This window comes from Accipiter gentilis, chromosome 5 (genome assembly GCF_929443795.1).
Source record: "Accipiter gentilis chromosome 5, bAccGen1.1, whole genome shotgun sequence".
Classification (NCBI taxonomy): Eukaryota; Metazoa; Chordata; class Aves; order Accipitriformes; family Accipitridae; genus Astur; species Astur gentilis.
The window spans coordinates 20,605,193-20,624,212 of NC_064884.1; the positions used below are offsets into that span (position 1 = coordinate 20,605,193).

The 19,020-nt window shown below is 39.6% G+C and overlaps 1 protein-coding gene across 10 annotated transcripts in view; it reads right to left on the reverse strand.

The window, feature by feature from the left end:
• The window catches only part of EHBP1 (EH domain binding protein 1), a 226,635-nt gene that overhangs the window by 157,748 nt on the left and 49,867 nt on the right, over positions 1 to 19,020 (reverse strand). For all 10 annotated transcript variants that reach the window (XM_049799736.1, XM_049799732.1, XM_049799731.1 and 7 more), the window contains exon 5: positions 12,894 to 12,947. In XM_049799736.1, coding sequence (XP_049655693.1) covers positions 12,894 to 12,947 — 54 coding nt within the window. The remainder of the gene's footprint in view (positions 1 to 12,893; positions 12,948 to 19,020) is intronic.

Below are 19,020 nucleotides of genomic sequence, written 5' to 3' on the forward strand. Positions count from 1 at the left end.
GGTAAAAACCAACCAACCAAAACCAAATCAAAAACCACTTTCCACTGCACTGAGACAGATTTTTCCAATGAAAAAGAATGCTGCCTTTCTAAAAACTGTGGCAACTTTGCTACTGTAGGAAAAAAATTTTGCACGTGCCATGGGACACAGAAGAGTTTTGCTTGGTGGGGATGAGATGAGACTGAAGATGACCCAGTTGTGTCTCACCACAGCATGGCTAGCCACAGCACGACTTCCAGAAACTCAGCTGTTACAATAACACCGTCCACCACTTGCAAAGAAAATGCCAAGAAACTGTGATTTGAATGTAACTGATGAAGATAGACACAATTATCTATATTTCTGAAAGGGTTTGCCTCCAAAGTATAAAAAGCTGAACAGCCATGACTGCACCAGCACAACCACCAACTTCTTAAGGATGTAACTTCAACCATATTTTTCCTGTGAGAGTGACAAACAAATGTCCACACTCAAGAAAAGCTCAAGGCAAATGAGGTCCAAATTCTTCTGAGACTGTTCCCATCTGTCCAAAAAACTAGCAGCAATGTTCCCACATATGGTCTATCTATGCAACGTGCCAGCAGCTCAGGCAACTACTCATAATTTGGGATGTCTACCACTGCTGCTCTGAGGAAGCATACAGTTACAATGCATATGTATTAAGATCAATAATGAATTTTCATTAACTGCAGAGCAACACTCGTGTGGTGGACCAAAGACAACTGGAATTTGTAATGCAGAAAGAAGTCAGCCCTTAACATTCTCCATGTTCTCACTCATAGCTGACTTCACGCTTCCGTGTGTTCCTCTTACACTTGCTCACTTTAGTAGGTCAGCCACATTCCTGATTCTGCAATACAGACCCTTCACAGTAAACCTGTACACAAACTTCCAAAGACTGAACTAGAGGTTGGAAAAAAAAAAATTAAGAAATTACCAAGAACCAAACTGAAAAGATGCCAAGCTACTTCCCAAAGCATTGCATAGTGCATAAGAGTTACAGAAATTTGAAAAAAGAGAGAAGGAGCTTGATTTCCACTGTAGCAGCAGAGAGCTGCTTCCACCAAAGGGGAGACTGCAGAGAAAAGATGCAGAAGTAGTGATGGAGTAAGCTGCATTAAAGCCAGAACTATTTCACCAGGTCCAGGTGAAACACCCCAATTTTTCCACAGATCTCAAATATCCTTTGAGATAATACTCTTCCTCAACAGCATCCATACTAGTTATTTATGCAGTCTATTTATTTAATACCTCAAATCCTTCCTAATAAATGAGCTTCTTTGGTTATGATATATAATTAAAGTTATATAACATGAATTAAAACTAATTATGGAGAAGATTTATACAGATGATTCATGGAACAACAAGCACATAAGCTTTATACTAATTCTTTGCTGACAGATTTTTAGGGATATTTTCCAAATATTCCATTTTGTCCTTTCATTGACAAATATATAGACAAAATCCCCTCTAACTCATCACGCTCATTCCTGTGTGGCTGCTCCTGGAAGCAAACACCTGATGTCTCTGTCATTGAGGGGTTTGGCTCTTACTGGAGCTACTTCGACAAGAGCGTTCCCTTGCTCTTATTCCACTTTGGCCCAGCTACAGCTCATTCTCTCTGCTCCCATTTTCCCTGCTGCCCACATTACTCAATCATACACTCTCCCTTCATCTCACTTTTCCATTGCAGACAATGGTTCCTTAGGCAACAACATTAGCCATGTCTTGTGTCTTATGCTTCTCATTTTCAGGGAAAGATATATTAAAGGACAGAGAATATCATAATAGTAGTGTTGGAAAAAACCAACCACGCAGGGGTGGGGAAGCGAGGTGAAAAGGTATAAGGTTTTGTCAGAGACAGATTTTGATGGTACTTGATTTCTATGATCTTTTAGTATTCTCTTCTAAATTTATTTAGCAGTTAAACTTGGAAAGCACTAACAAATCTCCCATTCCAAACAACTTCTCACTCTTCATCAGAAAAAATGCAAATATAATTAATTTCCATTTCAGGGTCTACTTTACAGACTAAATTAAGAGAGAGAATTCTTCACATAATTTTCAATATCGTGTCCGATTTGGTAAATATTGTATGCTGTCCTGGTTTCCGCTGGGATAGAGCTAACTGTCTTCCTAGTAGCTGGTACAGTGCTATGTTTTGAGTTCAGTATGCAAAGAATGTTGATAACACACTGATGTCTTCAGTTGTTGCTCACTAGTGTTTAGACTATAGTCAAGGATTTTTCAGCTTCTCATGCCCAGCTAGGGCACAAGAAGTTGGCACAGGACACAACCAGGGCACCTGACCCAAACTGGCCAACGGTGTATTCCATACCATGGGACGTCCCATCTAGTTTAGGAACTGGGAAGTGGGGGCGGGGCGATCACCGCTCAGGGACTAACTGGGTGTCGGTCAGCAGGTGGTGAGCAATTGCCCTGCGCATCATTTGTACATTCCAATCCTTTTATTACTACTGTTGTCATTTTATTAGTGTTATCGTTATCATTATTAGTTTCTTCTTTTCTGTTCTATTAAACCGTTCTTATCTCAACCCAGGAGTTTTACTTCTTTTTCCCGATTTTCTCCCCCATCCCACTGGATGGGGGGGAGTGAGTGAGCGGCTGCGTGGTGCTTGGTTGCTGGCTGGGGTTAAACCACGACATATGCGTTTTTTCATTTTTGTGCCGTGCATTCCCGTGACTGGGGACTGTTATCATGGAGCTGTTTTGCTTTAGGACACAAAGCTATAGAGAGTTTCCTACATCTTATCCCTTGCTGAGCAAAATGCTCTTATGGTATAAATCATTAAAACTATGTGCAAAAACTGAGGGTCTTTAAAGAAAATCTCTGAAAACTACTAAGCTTATTTACTTTTAGCAGGCAAAGTGCTCGAAGTCAGACACAGCAGTTTCCTGTTTCAGGCTGTGCAACACAGGGTATTAAAACAAACTCATGCTCAGCCTGCCATTCTGGCAACCTGCTACGCTTCCAGTAAGGACAGTCTGGTTTGTCCTCAGTTCTGGTCTACAGAAAACACACCAGAAGCACAAATATTACTATTTAACAGCAGAACATAATACACAACTGTATCATCTTCAGGCTCTAAATTAATCATGTTTGGTGTATTATTACATTTTATTTTTCAGGCCACTGGAAAACGTAAGAAACATTGCTTAAACATAGACCACTGTGCTCAGAATAGCAATCTTTGGGCTCAGGGTTGCAACTTTGTATGGGTCACGAATTTGGCAGAAATTCAGTCTAATCTTATATTTATGCTAGTATGTGGAACCACAGAAAATATTGAACAGCTACAAGATGTCATTTTATGGCACTTTACTCAATGCCATTTTATTCACACAATCTTTCCAGCCTAGTCTCAGGTTGCCACCACACCTAAGCTAAACCAGAAAATGTTCATTCATGCTGCCTGTCAGGATTCAAGAAGCAATTTGGCCCATATATAAATAATGTAAAACAATGAGAAAGGAGAAACTTCACATGAAAAAAACCAATATGACAGTGGAGTACCAATTCACATTGAAGAATATGCTGGGAGGAAAAAAAACTGAATGAAATGGCATCCATTAAGTTATGGAGGTCAATTAATTTCCATTATATTAAACTCTATAAAGACAGCCAACAACCAAAGATAAGAGGCTAAAGGCAGTAACACTCGGTGCTATTACACTGCCAGATGGTTTTCCTAATAACAAAAGGTTTTCAGGAAGCCAGAACTCTTTACTTTTCTGTCAGCTGGCTACTGTCCTGCTAGTGACCACTATTTTTAAATAATATGCTCTGAGTTAAATTACAACTGCTTGCATGTACAATCCTATCCAGTTACTTAACGCAGAGTTACATTTTACACAATAATGGATATTCTAATACTTTTTTGACACATATTTCCATACCTTGAGCACATGCAATTGCAAGGTATTATCTCAAATCAACCAACATATTCAATTGGACTCCCAGATTATCTGCTTTTGAAGGTGACTTAAGTAAAACATATTTTTCATTAAATGCACTGCCATTTTTTCCATTTTCCACACTGAGTATTTTGTACTACACGGCTGCAGCGTATGCTGTCTTAACACCATATGGCTACCAGGTCAAAAATGAGATTTATCCATCATAACGTTGCCCCAGACAGTGGCATTTTACATAATGATATTCTGAACTGCATCAAGAGCAAACACATACCCGTGACTATATGTAAATGTAAAAACACAGTTAAGACATAAAACCACCAAAAAAAAGTGGCAAGCTGAACAAGCTTAAAAGCAAATACGTTTCTATTAAAAGGCAAGTTGCTTGGCTCAGCTTATGTCTAGAGTATGATTAGAACCCCACTGTAAAACAATTACCAAGATACTCTGCTGTATTTGATGTCTGAAAAAGAAACGACCTCATGCAGACTCTGTCTCTTGTGTGTGCTGGCAAGTATATTTTACTGCTGATTTTCTATGAATAAACATATGCTAAGAGTGGCTGAAACACACTGCTGCTTTTAAACATGCCTAATGTAGTATTAGAGGTTCATTTCCAAAGCTGTCTGCCTTGTTTATCAGCTTTCTCCCTCCAGCTGGCAAAGAATACCCCTGACAGCAACTCTGACCAGCTGTCTTGCACAGTACACTCATCTATAGGAGATACATTCTTCTAGCAGGAAATAACCCTCCCCAAAACATAAACAAAATGGTTCTAGCAATTTAGAAAACTGTTGTACTTTACTACTGTGAATCAATAATAACCATATAAATTATATGTCATCAAACTCGTTCCATTGTAAATGTTAGAGTGTACTGCATGTACTGAGCTTTATAAAGCTGGAGCCCAACACCCAGCAGCCTCCTGTCTCCATCTTCCATTTGCGAGACCCTCTCCTGTAATTGTAGCATAAATATCAGAAAACGTCTCCTTTTTTAGAATATTTTAAACTGAAATGCTGTAATATAGTTTTCAAAACTGCCATATCACCTGCTAAATTATATCTGATACAGATCCACTTAGTGCAGTTATTAACACAGCATCAGAAAAAACATTATTTAAAGGACAGTTTGGGCACTGCATTTCATTTGGAAGATAAAGATCAAATAACAAAAGAAAATTTTCATAACTATTTTTGAAAAAACACAGTAGAGTTGGATGGACTTACATTTCTTACTCTATTTTACTGATTCAAGATAAATAAGGTATTAAAAGTATAAAAAGTTAATTAGATATTAAAAGTTCTTTTAACAATTCATCTAAAATTCTCATTTAGAGAAGATTTTTGTTATCTTACAGCTTTGGTTTAATAGATTATTACATATTAATGATAAAAAGGATTATTGGTGGCCCTAATTTTAGGTAATCTGGGCACAGTCTTGTTTTGGTCAGAATAGAATGTCCATTGCAGACTAAACAGCAGTATGGCATGAGCGAACACCATTTGAAGCAACTAGCAGGCTTTGCTTGGGGATATACACATTGTCAAGTGTAAATGAATTGACAGAGCTGTTCAGAAAAGATTACACAGCACTTGCCCTCACAACGCCTACCTCAAACCAGGACCGCTACTGCCTCCTCTGTGTGCTGTGCCATACAGAGGGAAAAACACCCATAAACCTTGCAATCTTTCATGCCTTGCTCATGTAACATGTGCCCTAAATACAGGTGGTAATTTACTTGTCCTACAGCATTTGGTGTAAAATTTCTCCAGCAGAATTCATGTGCAATCCACTGCCATTATCTTCTGTAACTTTCAGAGAAGGTGCCTAATCTAAGAGGGTTGTTTAAGTAAGTGACACCTACAGGGTCGCTCTGGACAGACAGGAGACTCACCCACTCCTGGACATCTACCCTAAGACAGGGTAATTTGCTTTATGCACAGGCCCCTCTCCCACTCCTTACCAAAGCTGAGACCCTGCCTCTGATTGTGTTCTATTTTTAGTTAAAATTGCACAGAAATGTCATTGTGATGCGCACAAGAAATAACGTGTTACTGAAAAAACGCAGGATCGAGCCTCCTAGAACAATTTCCTACCGTGTCTCCTTCAGAGCCAGGACAGCCAATCAAGATGACAATTTCTGCAAGTTTTGCTCCAAAAACCTAATCTCGGAGATTTCTCAACTAGAACAAAGTGCTAAATATTTAATGTAAGCAAAAACTAGGAGTAAAACAAGTTTTCTGATTCTCTATTACATTTAAAACAGAGCAAGACTGAGATGGCTGACAAAGCAGCATTTAATTCCTAGCTATATCTAGACCAGAATACCCAGCCTAATTTACACAGACAGTCACAGTCACATAATCACATACAGCAGAATATGACAGGGGAATTAAAGGACCAGGAAAGCATGTCTGAACTATGAGCTTCCTGCTCTAAATGTATTAAATGCAGATATTTAATTCAGAAAAAGGCTAACCTGGTCGGTTCTTATTTTAAGCAAAAATTTATTTCAAGCAGAAAATACAAAAGGAATGATAAAGCTTTTTTGATTACTTTTTCTTAAATAAAGCAAATAGCCAATTTAAACTTAAGCTCCCACATGCTACAAAGATGCACTAGAAGCGATAGCCAAGATCTTGTAATAAATTCTGGTATAGCAACTGATCAGCAAATAAGGCATCATCTTATTCCATATGCCAGTCTTTTTCCCCATGTTCTTTCTGCAAACGGCATTGACAGTAGTCAGAATTTCAATTTACTACACTATACTGCCATTTGCCTCCCAACATTTATTTCCAGAAACAGGTGCAAAGATTTGACATCTAGACTTGGGCTTTTATTCTGATGTAAAGCAAAACTTGCTTTTGCAAAGTTAGAGTCACAGCACTGCTGTAGTAAAAGAGATTTAAACGTCCAGTATAAAAGCCCAATTTTACCAAAATTCTGGGCTAATTACTGCTCAGATTCAAATGAGCTATTTCTTGAAAAGCTTAATTTGGAAAACAACATATTCAGAGCTGTATCTGATGAAAACTTAACTTCTTGCAAATACCTCATTTTATTGTACCACATTTAAAATCAGTTGCCTTTAAGACTAGAACAAATTCATTTCTACAACCCATCCACCTGCCCTCTTTCCCATTACTTTCACATTACTTATCACCTTTATTTGTGTTGTCATTCCTAGAAATAACAGATGAGCATTTTAGGAGAGAGAAATAATCTCTCCAAACCTGTGAGTGATATAACATGCTTTAGGGCATTCAAAATGAAAAATCATCGTAAGCAACCATGATACAGAATTGGGGGGGACGGACAGACACAACATCAAAACCATGCACTTGTACCAATAAAATGACACTAGATTATGTCAACTATTCTGTAACTTTTCCTAATGTTTTTTTCATTTTGAGGCTTTGCCCACATTTGAGCGGAGGCCATCCCAGAACTCTTTTGGGGTTAGTGTTCCCAAAGTTAGCAAGAGTGGCAGACAGAAGAAAAAGTCAGATCTCATTTTTTAGCGTAAACTTGGTATTCTTTGTAACTGTTTGCTGTAGGCTAGTATGAACAGCAAACTCTAAACTCATTTTTTCTCATTTCAGCAGCTTCGTTGGACAGATTTTCCTGGAGAAACCACTTAGAGTACCCTTATTGGTTAAGGTATTAAAAAAATGACTGGAAGCATGAATGTCTCACACAAGGATGTACATCTGTCATAAATCACTGTCAAACTTGAAAGGTTGGCATGGTTTTCTTCACCATTCATTACCTTGATATTCAAAAAGGCACTATTAGTAAACAGTGGTCTAAAATGGTTGTCAAAACATTTTGGAAGACCCTCTAGAAAGGACAGATGTAGAAGCGAGTTCAGTTTCCAAGATCTGAATACAAAAACAGCCTAGAAATTCAGGGCAGTGCTTCACCAGGCAGGTGCTGGTGTGCAGGCAGAGCTGGGTGCTGGTTGTCCCTGAAGGCAATGGGCAGCACAATCAGAGCAGGACAGGGAACACTCGCTCACACAAATGAGTCCTTAGAAAGAGAATGCTAATGATCTGATAATGCAATCAAGAGAAATGAAATCCCATGTGTAACCACTATCGCATTATTGTGGTTGATTAGTCAGAGGCAAGAAGGAGAGAGCCTCCAGCCACACAGAAAGCAGAATCTGTTCTCCATAGCTGTAATTGGCAAGACAAAAAATAGCAGCCTTAAACTGTATGAACAGAGACCTAGGCCAGAACGATTCCCAAAGCAAGGACAATGGAGCACTGGAACAGGCTGCCTGGAGACACTGCAGGGACCCCATCTTAAAAAGTTTTTAAAAACAGTTTAGGCAGGTGTTAGCCTGGAATGATGCTGCTTTGAGGCAACAGGCCAGGCCAGGTGCGGCTGCCTCCAGCCCCAGCCTAGGTGAATCTACAAGCAAAGCTTCAAAAACAGGTGGGGCATTTTTCTCCATTCATCTGCCAAATTAGTAGGTCTGGGATGTCCTCTTCTGGTGTTAGCAAAGACCATGTTTTAATAGGCCTGCCACGTAAAAAGCAGAGTGTGGTTAGTATAAGGGACACAGCAGTGATTGCCAGTGCCCTGATTACCTCGATGTTACTAGAAAGGGCTCGCTCACCACAACCCTGGGCCTCCTGAATAACCTATATACGAAGGTGAAACACAAGGCACAGGAGGGAGGATGGAGAAGCCTACTATGAACCTTGGAATATATTAGTAACCAATTTATTAGCTATTAGAGATACAAATCTGGGCGCAAAAAACATTTTATACAAAAAGGTGGAAAAGGTCTTTCATAGACCAAATCCTTTACCCTTTGAAAACTTCTCATTAATTTTTCTATTTCATTTAAGAATGTAGGAGGTAGCTGTCTACAAAGCTGTCAGCAAACAGGCAAATAAGGTGGTCCGTCCTCAATGGATGTTCTTATGTGCTTTTCTTTTGAGCATGCTACAAAGCAAAATGACTTTTTTTCCATCACTTCAGCTACCTTTACTGTAGACAAAGTTCTTGTACATAGAGCCAGTGAAAGATTTAACATATTTGGACCAATTTAAACCTTCACTCTTCCCTCCTGTCCCTTTCTTCTTCCATTTGCTAGGCAATCTGCAGAGATCAAGAAACACAGCCCAAACTTCAGGTCAGCTGAGCTCTTCTTAGAGACGCAGGCTTCATTTCAAGTTGACTAAAACTCATCAGCTACCCTCCCCCTGGCATCTCTGAGGGGATGCTTCACAATTGCCCCAGCACAGACCACTTCACTTAAAAACTATCTTACTGCTAAAAGACCAAGATGTATTTGGAAACATGCACTGTTCTTTTACTTAAATAGGAGAGCATGGAAACCCCGCAGAAAGTCTGATGGAGGCATTAATGCTGTTTATGAGAGTCTTCCCGGGTATCTATAGAGTCTATTGCCACGTGGAAGCTTTGTTGAGCACTGGTACACCAGAAACCCCAAGAAAGCAATTCATAAGAGAATTTAGAATTTAATGCTGAAAAAATTAACACTGGAAATTTGAGCTCAGACAGTGAAAGGAACCAAGTGTGGAAACCGCATATCATCAAATTACCCTTAGGAATATGAGAGAAAAATAACTAGAGGAAGTGGCTCATATTTTTAAATGGAAGGTGACTAGTACTTGTTCTCTAAACAGAATAGGCAAGATAAACTAACACCAGTCCATAAGGGTTTGAAAGCCTATTACCTCTCCACAGATAGGTAAGTCTTATTCTTAGCTATGAATTTCTTGCTCTCCAACTTGAAAAGCCAATCTGAAGATCCAATATGATTATTCAGAAGAGCAACAAAAACAAGACAAAGAACTGCCTCATGAAGAAAAAACAGATAACCAAATACACAGAGTCTGGCTAAACAAAGATGAAATTAGAGATAAGAAAGTTAGCAGTAAATATATAAAGAATGCAACTGTGAAGGAGATAAAGACAGAGATGAGGCTGAGGGAAAATTAATATCGACATTTAAATATTAAGAAACAATGCTATGATCAAATTATTTATGGATTAGACTTACAGTAGATGATGAAGTTTCACTTACTAGAATACAAATACAGGGTGGCTAAGACATTAAGAATAAATACAGTTAGGAAAAAACCCCTACAATTTGATGTATCACAAAGTACATGTATTTGCAGGACTGAAAACCAAATGCCCCCAAGAAACAAATATCTTGCTTCATATTCATTTACAGCATGGTCATCTTGCACAAATCACCCCACCTCACCACTACTTAAAATTTCACCTGAAAGTCCAGAATAATCTTGTCTTGAATTTGGTAACATCTGCCCACAGAGGCCTCAAACCTCAGCTGAATATCTCTGTTAGCTAGTCCTTGCTCAGCCACACTGAAGCATTACAAAATTATTTTGGAGGCTGATTTTTAATAATATTTTTAAAAAAAAAGCCCAAAAGAAATTTTTTTAGCCAAATTCAGATTGCTTCATAATGAAAGAACGTCCATGAACTTCAGGCTTCAGTATTTTGCATTCTGACTGCTGCTAACCAAGGAGGAAGGGAAACCCTGCAGCCTCTGAGGGCAGAGAACATACTTGGACAAGGAAAATCCCACAAAGGACTGTAAATGTCCCTGCACTTGCGACTTATCCTTGTCAGGTTCAATGATAAATATGTTCCTTTAAAACCAGGAAAGCCATATTTTAAACCTGAAAGGGGTACATGTCGACAATTTAAGCAGGGAGGAGATCAACCTCCTGTCTCCCTCGCTCCCAGGTTTTGAACAAGCAGGCGGTTTGTGCTCTCGTTTCAGCCAGCCGTTCGATCATTTGTGACTTACTCGAACAGATGAACATACTTTCATCCACCACTAAGTGGAGCTGTTACTCTTGGAAAAGAGTTTCTCCATATTTTCAAGTATGTTTGCAGACCAGATTTTTTTTTTGGCAGTATCTACAGCTTCCTGTATTGTTTCATCAAAAAAACCCCAAACAAACAAACAAACACACACCACACCACACCCCCCCCAAACACACAAAAGGAGAGGGGATTAAAAACAACGAGTTTTATAGTTGCTTTAGCTGTTGATAATTTTTGCAGTAAAACTATTTATCAAATTTATTATTCTGGGGATAATATTTATATACTTTCTAATTGAAGAATAAATATCTACCTACCAGCAACTATTTGGCAGTTCTCTCTCATGGGAGGAATTAATGGCATAATTAAGGTTTAAATAAGTTTGCACATAACAAAAGATTGCTCCATCACAGATATATACTGGAACTGTTTCCATCTGTTCTAGCAGAGGCTGCATGCTTTGGGGCACAGCAACTGAAGCAACCTCCTACCCTGCAAGCATTACTACAGCTCAGAGAAGACTTGAGGCAGAGAGCAAGAGCAGCATACAGTGGCTGTACTACTGCCACCTCTATATATCATACAATGACATGTGAAAAAAAGCAATGTGTTATAAAGCAGGACATGAAGTCGACATGCCACTATAAACATCTGAAAAAAATCTGCTGCAACGTCACAGGAAACCCAACTATACCCAGAGGGGTTGCCTGAGAAATACACTGACATTGTTTTATCCCGAGTAACTTGTACAGTGACAATTGGTGATGGAGACTTCCCTGATTAAAATAAACTAAGTGAGAAAGAAAAGGAAACCCCAGGAAACAGTAACTAAACTTTGTTTTGTGTTTGTAAGTCTCAAACAAAAATAGAAACTTGACATTTAAAAACAAAAGTATAAATTAAGCACTTTGCTTTCAGCCCTTTTAAATGTTCAGTCACTGGTGACCAGAATAAACCTTAGCTTTGGACATCCAAATCACTTCTGATATTGACAAGGAAGAAAAAGCAGCATTTTTAGGCAAAAAAGATAACATGCAAATTCCATTGCTTCCCCATACTTCTGTGCTGCGTGGCACTACTATGATTCAGTAGAAGAGCAGTATTTTTTTTTGTTTAAAAACCAACATAAATAAAAAATAAATCATGCTACTGAGAAACAGTCCATCCATAATGAAACTATATTACTGAGAGATAAACACAGTCTTGATACCACAGTCCTTTTAAATGTATTTCAAAAAGAAGTTTCTTCTTCAGGGTAACTCCAGGTAGAGCAACTCCCCCATTTTTGAGCCCAGGCAGTCCCAGAGCAGAAAATGCAGCCCAACACCAAGAACAGAAAGGAAAAAAAAGTACTTAATGAAGCACTTGCTCTATGCAACATCAAGTAAGCCCTGCTGTTTCACAAAGTATGTTGTTTGTACAGCCCTCAGGAGCTCAGCTCTCCAGCGAGTTCTGGGAGCTCCTGTCTCAGAGGAGTCAAGAGTCACAGGAACCACCTTTTGGGTTTTCACTGGGTGCACAAGAGAGCTCCCCCACGCAGAGAGAGCGAGACTGGGATCCCAGGGAGCAGAGGGGCACATCATAACTCTTGCTCTTCGCTTAGGTGACCGTGGCTGGTCCCACCTCTCTGCCCTGCCTCAATCACCTCACCTATAAAAGGCAGGTGTTGAAACTGCACTCTTCACTAAAGAGTGGCATTCAAACCCAGGAAGGGCGTGCTGCTGTTTGGGATGCAAAGATGTCATAACACAGCTCTGACATGTTCACTCCCCTGCTCATAGAAAAATAATGTGTCACAACCCATAAAACCATGAGTCATAACCCAGCTCTAACTTGTTTACTCCATTGCTCATAGGAAAATAATGCAAGGAAGACTGATACTTACAGGGAAGGAATTTAAGCAGTGTAGTATAGTACTCCCCTCTCCCGTATTTTAATTGTAACATAACAATAGGTATTTTAATAAGCCTTTATTACTACAGAGCAAGGCTTTACTGTGGTTCAGCAGCTCAAATTTTACTTGAGCCTTTGTCAGCACTTGGACACCCTTTAATCTTTTCAATGATTAAGTCTTACATGTATAAAAAAAACATAACAACATTCCAGCTTACATTCTCTATGACAAACGTCCATTCTTTGTCTTCAAACTCTTCAGCATGGGGATCCTAGAAAAACAAACCAGAGAACTTAAGTCTAAAAACAATCCAGGGTGCAAGAAATTGCAACTCAGCCAAGATTTTCACATACTCAGGGAAATATTTTTACCCACTAAAGATGACAGAGGGAAATATTTCAGCTGGGATGTAGACTTCAATGGATGTCAGTAAGACGACAAGCAAATTGGTGTAAAACTGCCAATGCAGATTTAATAGGCTCCTACAGATATAAGTATGAGGTTGATTCTGATAAAGACCTGTAATTCTATTTCCTTTCATCCACGGGAAAAAAAACCAGATAAAGCTCACTAATTCTTACGTTCCACCTCCCAAATAAACACAACAAATCTACATCTTGCAGAGAACAGTGGAGGAAGCCACTGCTCTCACCTGGTGTGAGAAGACATACACCTACAGAAGGCATCAAATCATCACCCCAACCTCCTTGTACCCAGACTCCATCAGCATGAGTGGAGTTACAAAGTCATGGCTTCTACCTCATTTCACTGCAAATTTCAATACCCATCCTTACTTCACAACACTTCTATTACATCACATGCAAGGATCAAAAAACATTTTAATCACCAGGAAGATAAATAACCAGGTTCTTACATTGTGCATTTGTTTCCAATTTAATGAGCTTTCAATCCAGTGGTGTAGTCTGTATTGTGGTTGTCTGAAATTAAGATTAAGGTGGAGACAAGAAATCATCCCCTTCATGCCTCTATCAAGAATTCTATTTTAAAAACTACCTATGTTTTTAAATATTATTAATTTATCATCCAATCGTAGTTCTGACCAACTGTAACAAAAAAGCTTCCATTCCTCTTGCAGAACAGCTTCTCACGCTAAGAGAATGTGGCTTTAGGCTTTCTTCTGACATGAAGCCTCATTTTGCTATACCTCAATTTTATCCTATTATTTCTAGTTATAGGAAACCACTCAATTACTCCTTTGCCTCCAACACTTGAATGCTATAGACACTTGCAGACAAATGTCACATCCCCATAATCAGCATTTGCCTTCATCATATGAGAACCCTCAGCAACTGCAGAGTTTTCTTGCTATTATTTGGAGCCTGTTCATGATACTACACCAAACACTGCACCAGTTCCATCTTGCTGCTGTAAATTAACAAAATGGATCGAGATATTTTGCTTCTACTTTGTTTATCTCTGTTAGTACCATCTTTCCTTTCTTTCCAGAATGCTACATGCTTCACATTCAACCTTTTCAACACACCTCATCTTAGTCTTTCCTTTAACCATCCTTGTTTCACTTAGTTTTGCTTTAAAGTCTACAGCTCATTCTTTTAACTAGTTCTCATCAAATACTCAAAAGAAAAGATTTTATAAGTAAACAGTCAGCGAAAACAATTATTTTCTTCTTTTTCCAGGATGCAAAAAACTTGGAAACTGTGCTCTTAAATAAGCCTCCTCTTTGAATGAACTGCAATAACATTTCTAAGAGGATATCATCCTATCTCCTCCAGCACAGTCCTTCCTACAAACTCCAGCAAAGTGGGTTCACCGCTCTGCAGACCCCCAGTAAAACACTGGCTCTCCTTGCAGGAGTCATCCCGCTAGGAATCAACGTGCTTAGAGAGTAAATTCAGCACCACATCATATTGTTGGCACCATCACTAGCTATATAGTTAACAGCTACAACCACAGGTGTCATATACAATATGCATTTTAAAATGCATTACTCCAACAATAGGATGTAGTTTCAATGAAACAATATACGATGGTACTAGAAACTTATGTCAAAACTGATGATTTATTTTGATATATGAATAAATCTTTTTAAATTTTTTTTTAAAATCAGAATAATTTAAATACTGCAAATGAGTGTAAAAAACATACTACACCATTAGCCATAAGGATAGAAAGGCAAGTAGATACATACAAAATTATACTGAGGTATCTCTGTGTTCCAATTAATGCACTTGTAAACATCAGATTATGTAATTATATATCCATCACATTAATCAGGTTTGTGGAATTCTGCATTATGTAAATGAAGTGCACAATATCTGCTCGTTTGCTGTATCCTGTGTTGTGCTGGTTTTGGGTGGAGTAATTAATTTTCTTCATAGTAGCTAGTATGGGGCTATGTTTTGGCTTTGTGCTGAAAACAGTGTTGATAATACAGGGATGTTTTAGTTACTGCTGAGCAGTGCTTTTACAGAGTCAAGGCTTTTTCTGCCTCTCATCCCACCCCACCAGCGAGGAAGCTGAGGGTGCACAAGAAGTTGGGAGGGGACACAGCTGGGACAGCTGACCCCAACTGACCAAAGGCATATTCCAGACCATATGACATCATGCTCAGCATATAAAGCTGGAGGAAGAAGAAGGGGGGAATGGGACACCACATTTGGAGTTATGGTGTTTGTCTTCCCAAGTCACCATTACGCGTGATGGAGACCTGCTTTCCTGAAGATGGCTGAACACCTGCCTGCTGATGGGAAGTGGTGAATGAATTCCTTGTTTTGCTTTGCTTGCGTGTGCAGCTTTTGCTTTACCTATTAAACTGTCTTTATCTCAACCCATGGGTTTTCTCACTTTTACTCTTCCAATTCTCTCCCCCATGCCACCTGGGGGAGTAAGCGAGCGGCTGTGTGGTGCTTAGTTGCCAGCTGGGGTTAAACCACGACATATATAAATTCTAAAGATCTAATTTTCTGTAATCCAGCTATTAAATACTTATCATTTTCAAGAGTTAACCTGGGGCAATTACCTTTTTGTTTAATTGCTTCCTTTGATACAGCATAAAATGACATAATGAGATTTAATTGGATCATTAATCACTTTATGTTTTAATAAGCTACTCCATAATAAGTGACTAAACTCTTAAATATTTCATCCTGCTCAATTTTTTTCATAACTCTCCCAAAAGCTATTAACACAAGCTTGCAGGTTTACCTAAAATTGCTTGCAAAGTCAGGGCCCCATATTTTATCCTATGTAACAAACAAAACAATCATTGTTTTGTTCATGCAAGGCAATTATCTATAAAGAAAAAAAAAAGCTCTTCTATCAATGGCAATAGAACTGATTCACACCTCTGAAGGCTACAGAATCAGATGCTCTGCTGAGTATTTCTGATAATCTGATAGAGCAAAATAATACTCTATAATGAAAAGCATTCTTAATATTCAACACTTTAGCATGCACTTGAAAGTGAGTTGTGAACACTTTTGAAAAATAAACGTGAGTGTATTACCCCCAAACTCCTTACCAACTACCCAGAATAAAAAATAAAATTTAAAAGCTTCAAGGACTTCTCTAATGAACAGCCTTACTAAAAGTTCAGAGAGTATGAAATATGCTACGATATGGACACTTTGCATATGTGTAAGATATTTCCAACTTAAAGACAAATCCAGACATGTTTTTTTAAAAGCCACATTTCTTGTTAGTCTTAAAATGCCACTAGAAACAAAAAACCCTGAATAAGCTTATACACATAAGCCTTAGCATTTCATTGGAACAGACAGTTAAGTGGCTTCACTCTTCTTACTAAAATGCTTTTTTTTAGAAGCCCAGGAAGCAGCATGCATAGTCCTATTTCTAGCCAACTTACAACTTTATTACATGGTCAGCATTAACAGATACTTCTATGACTATAGTTACAACACAATTTCTATTGCATCCACCATTTTACCCTCGGGGCTAACATTTCCATGTGTGGTCTCCATAAAAAGTGATGTTTCTATAAATCTGGCTAATCTTTCATCTTATTTTGGATTTGAAGAGGGTAAATACCAGTAAAAAAACCCCTAACACCACATGCTTCCCCTCCCCTGGCTAACCCATATTCTCCATTCATTTCCCACATAAAACTCATGCAATGAATTTAGCAAACTATTACTTGAGGACTACACAGCTGACTACTCTTCAGGGGAAAAAAATGCCATTGCAAAGAAGAATAACCCTAGAAGTAATGGTTATAGAGCCTTTGAAATTTTCACTGTACGAAAGCCCTCCCTGATAACACAGCACACAAAACCTCACCTCACCTGCAAGCAGATTTAAGTAATCACTGAAAATGTGCAGCTGGGAACACCTAAAGACAAGAATTATAAACAGATCTCATTCCCATCCTCCTTCCTGAAAGCAAAGGATAATGAAAATTACCTAAAAAAAAAATCAAGGAACAAACTGTCTCCAGTATTTTACTCAGCCTGAAACTGCCTCATACCTCGCTGTAACACAAAGGGAGATGGCAAGAGCCATCTTTTTGATAATGCTCTTTTTCTTTACCAACATACCACAGACACAGAACTGCACTCTACCAACATTCATTATGGTTTTACCTTGAATTGAGAACTGTATCTGGGCAAATAGATTGAACAACTGCTTGTTCCTCCTCATTTTATTGTGTAAAAAAGAATCATCATTCTTAATATCAAGAGATGGGCCCCATTTTCCTGTTTCTCTTTCCATATGCATTCGTCTCTTAGTATGACACTTCTTTTCAGTATCTTCAACTAAGTTTTAGAGCCTTCTTCCCCTACCCTTTTTCTTTTTTTTTTTTTTCTGGTAAGATGACTTTAGTGTTCAAAAGTAACACTCAGGTAAGAAGCCAATAGTAGGGAACTGTGCAAAGGAGAGGGCATCATCTTATGGTTCTATTTTGGGTAGGTGGGGTTTTGGTAGCAGGGGAGGGGCTGCAGGGGTGGGTGGCTCCTGTGAGAAGCTGCTAGAAGCTTCCCTGTCTCCAAGACAGACCCGCCTCCGGCCAAGGCCGAGCCCATCAGTGATGGTGGTAGTGCCTCTGGGATAACAGATTTAAGAAGGGAAACCTGCAGTGGAGAGGGGAGTGGGATGTGAAAGAAACACCTATGCAGACAGCAAGGTCAGTGAAGAAAGAGGGGGAGGAGGTGCAGAGAAGGAGGGGATGCCCCTGCAGCCCATGGTGAGACAGCAGGCTGTCCACTTGCAGCCCATGGAGGTGAACGGTGGAGCAGATGCCCACCTGCAGCCCATGGAGGACCCCATGCAGGAGCAGGGGGATGCCCCCAAAAATGGCTGTGATTCCATGGGAAAGCCAATGCTGGAGCAGTCTGCACCTTAAGGACTTCAGCCCATGGAAGGGACGCATGCTGGAGCAGTTTGTGAAGAACTGCAGCCCATGGGAAGGACTCACATTGGAGAAGTTCATGGAAGACTGTTTCCTGTGGGAGGACCCCATGCTGGAGCAGGGGAAGAGTGTGAGGAGTCCTGCCCCTGAGGAGGAAGGAGTGGCAGAGACAACGTGTGATGAACTGACCCCAACCCCCCATCCTACTGTGCTGCTGCAGGGGTAGGTAGAGAATCCAGGAGCAAAGCTGTGCCTGGGAAGGGGTGGGGGGGGGGGGGAGGGAGGTGTTTTTAAGATTTGAGTTTTACTTCTCATTATCCTTGTTTTGATTTGATTGGTAGAAAGTGAAATTGATTTTGGTTTTTTCCCAAGTTGAGTCTGTTTTTTGCCCATAACCATAATTGGTGAATGAGCTGTCTCTGTCCTTGTCTCAACCGACGAGCCTTTCATTATATTTTCTCCTCCTCATCCCACCTGGGCTGGGGGGCAGGGGGAGGAGTCAGCGAGCAGCCATGAGGTGCTTTGTTACCAGCTCGGCTTAAACCACAAGAAGTTCTCGTACAGTGAGACTCTCAGATAATAATTTCTCCAACTCCCAAGATCAGTAGCACACTTTGGTCTGCCAGTGAAAACCTAGCCCAGCTCAAGTTTTCCCAGTAACTGTGTTGCCTACTTTTCTAGAGATATGTTGGCCCTTGAAAAGTTCAGTCCCACAAACTTTTCTCTGCAATCCCACCCATCAGCTTCTTTCTGTGACCCCATTCTGCCCATCCACATGCCAACTACCCAAAACCAGACAACTCTTCTGGGCTCAGGCAAGAGAAGAGCAACAAGAAACACGTCTGTCACATTTTTCTGTTCTCTGTTCATCAGTCCATCATCAGTCCATTCTGCCAGGAGCTTTGTCAAGGACTAGATCCTTTCTGCAGTGTATAAGGTGGTTTCATAAGACTGAAGAAAGGTAACCGTTTCTCCAATAGCTTAGGTTATCTTCAGA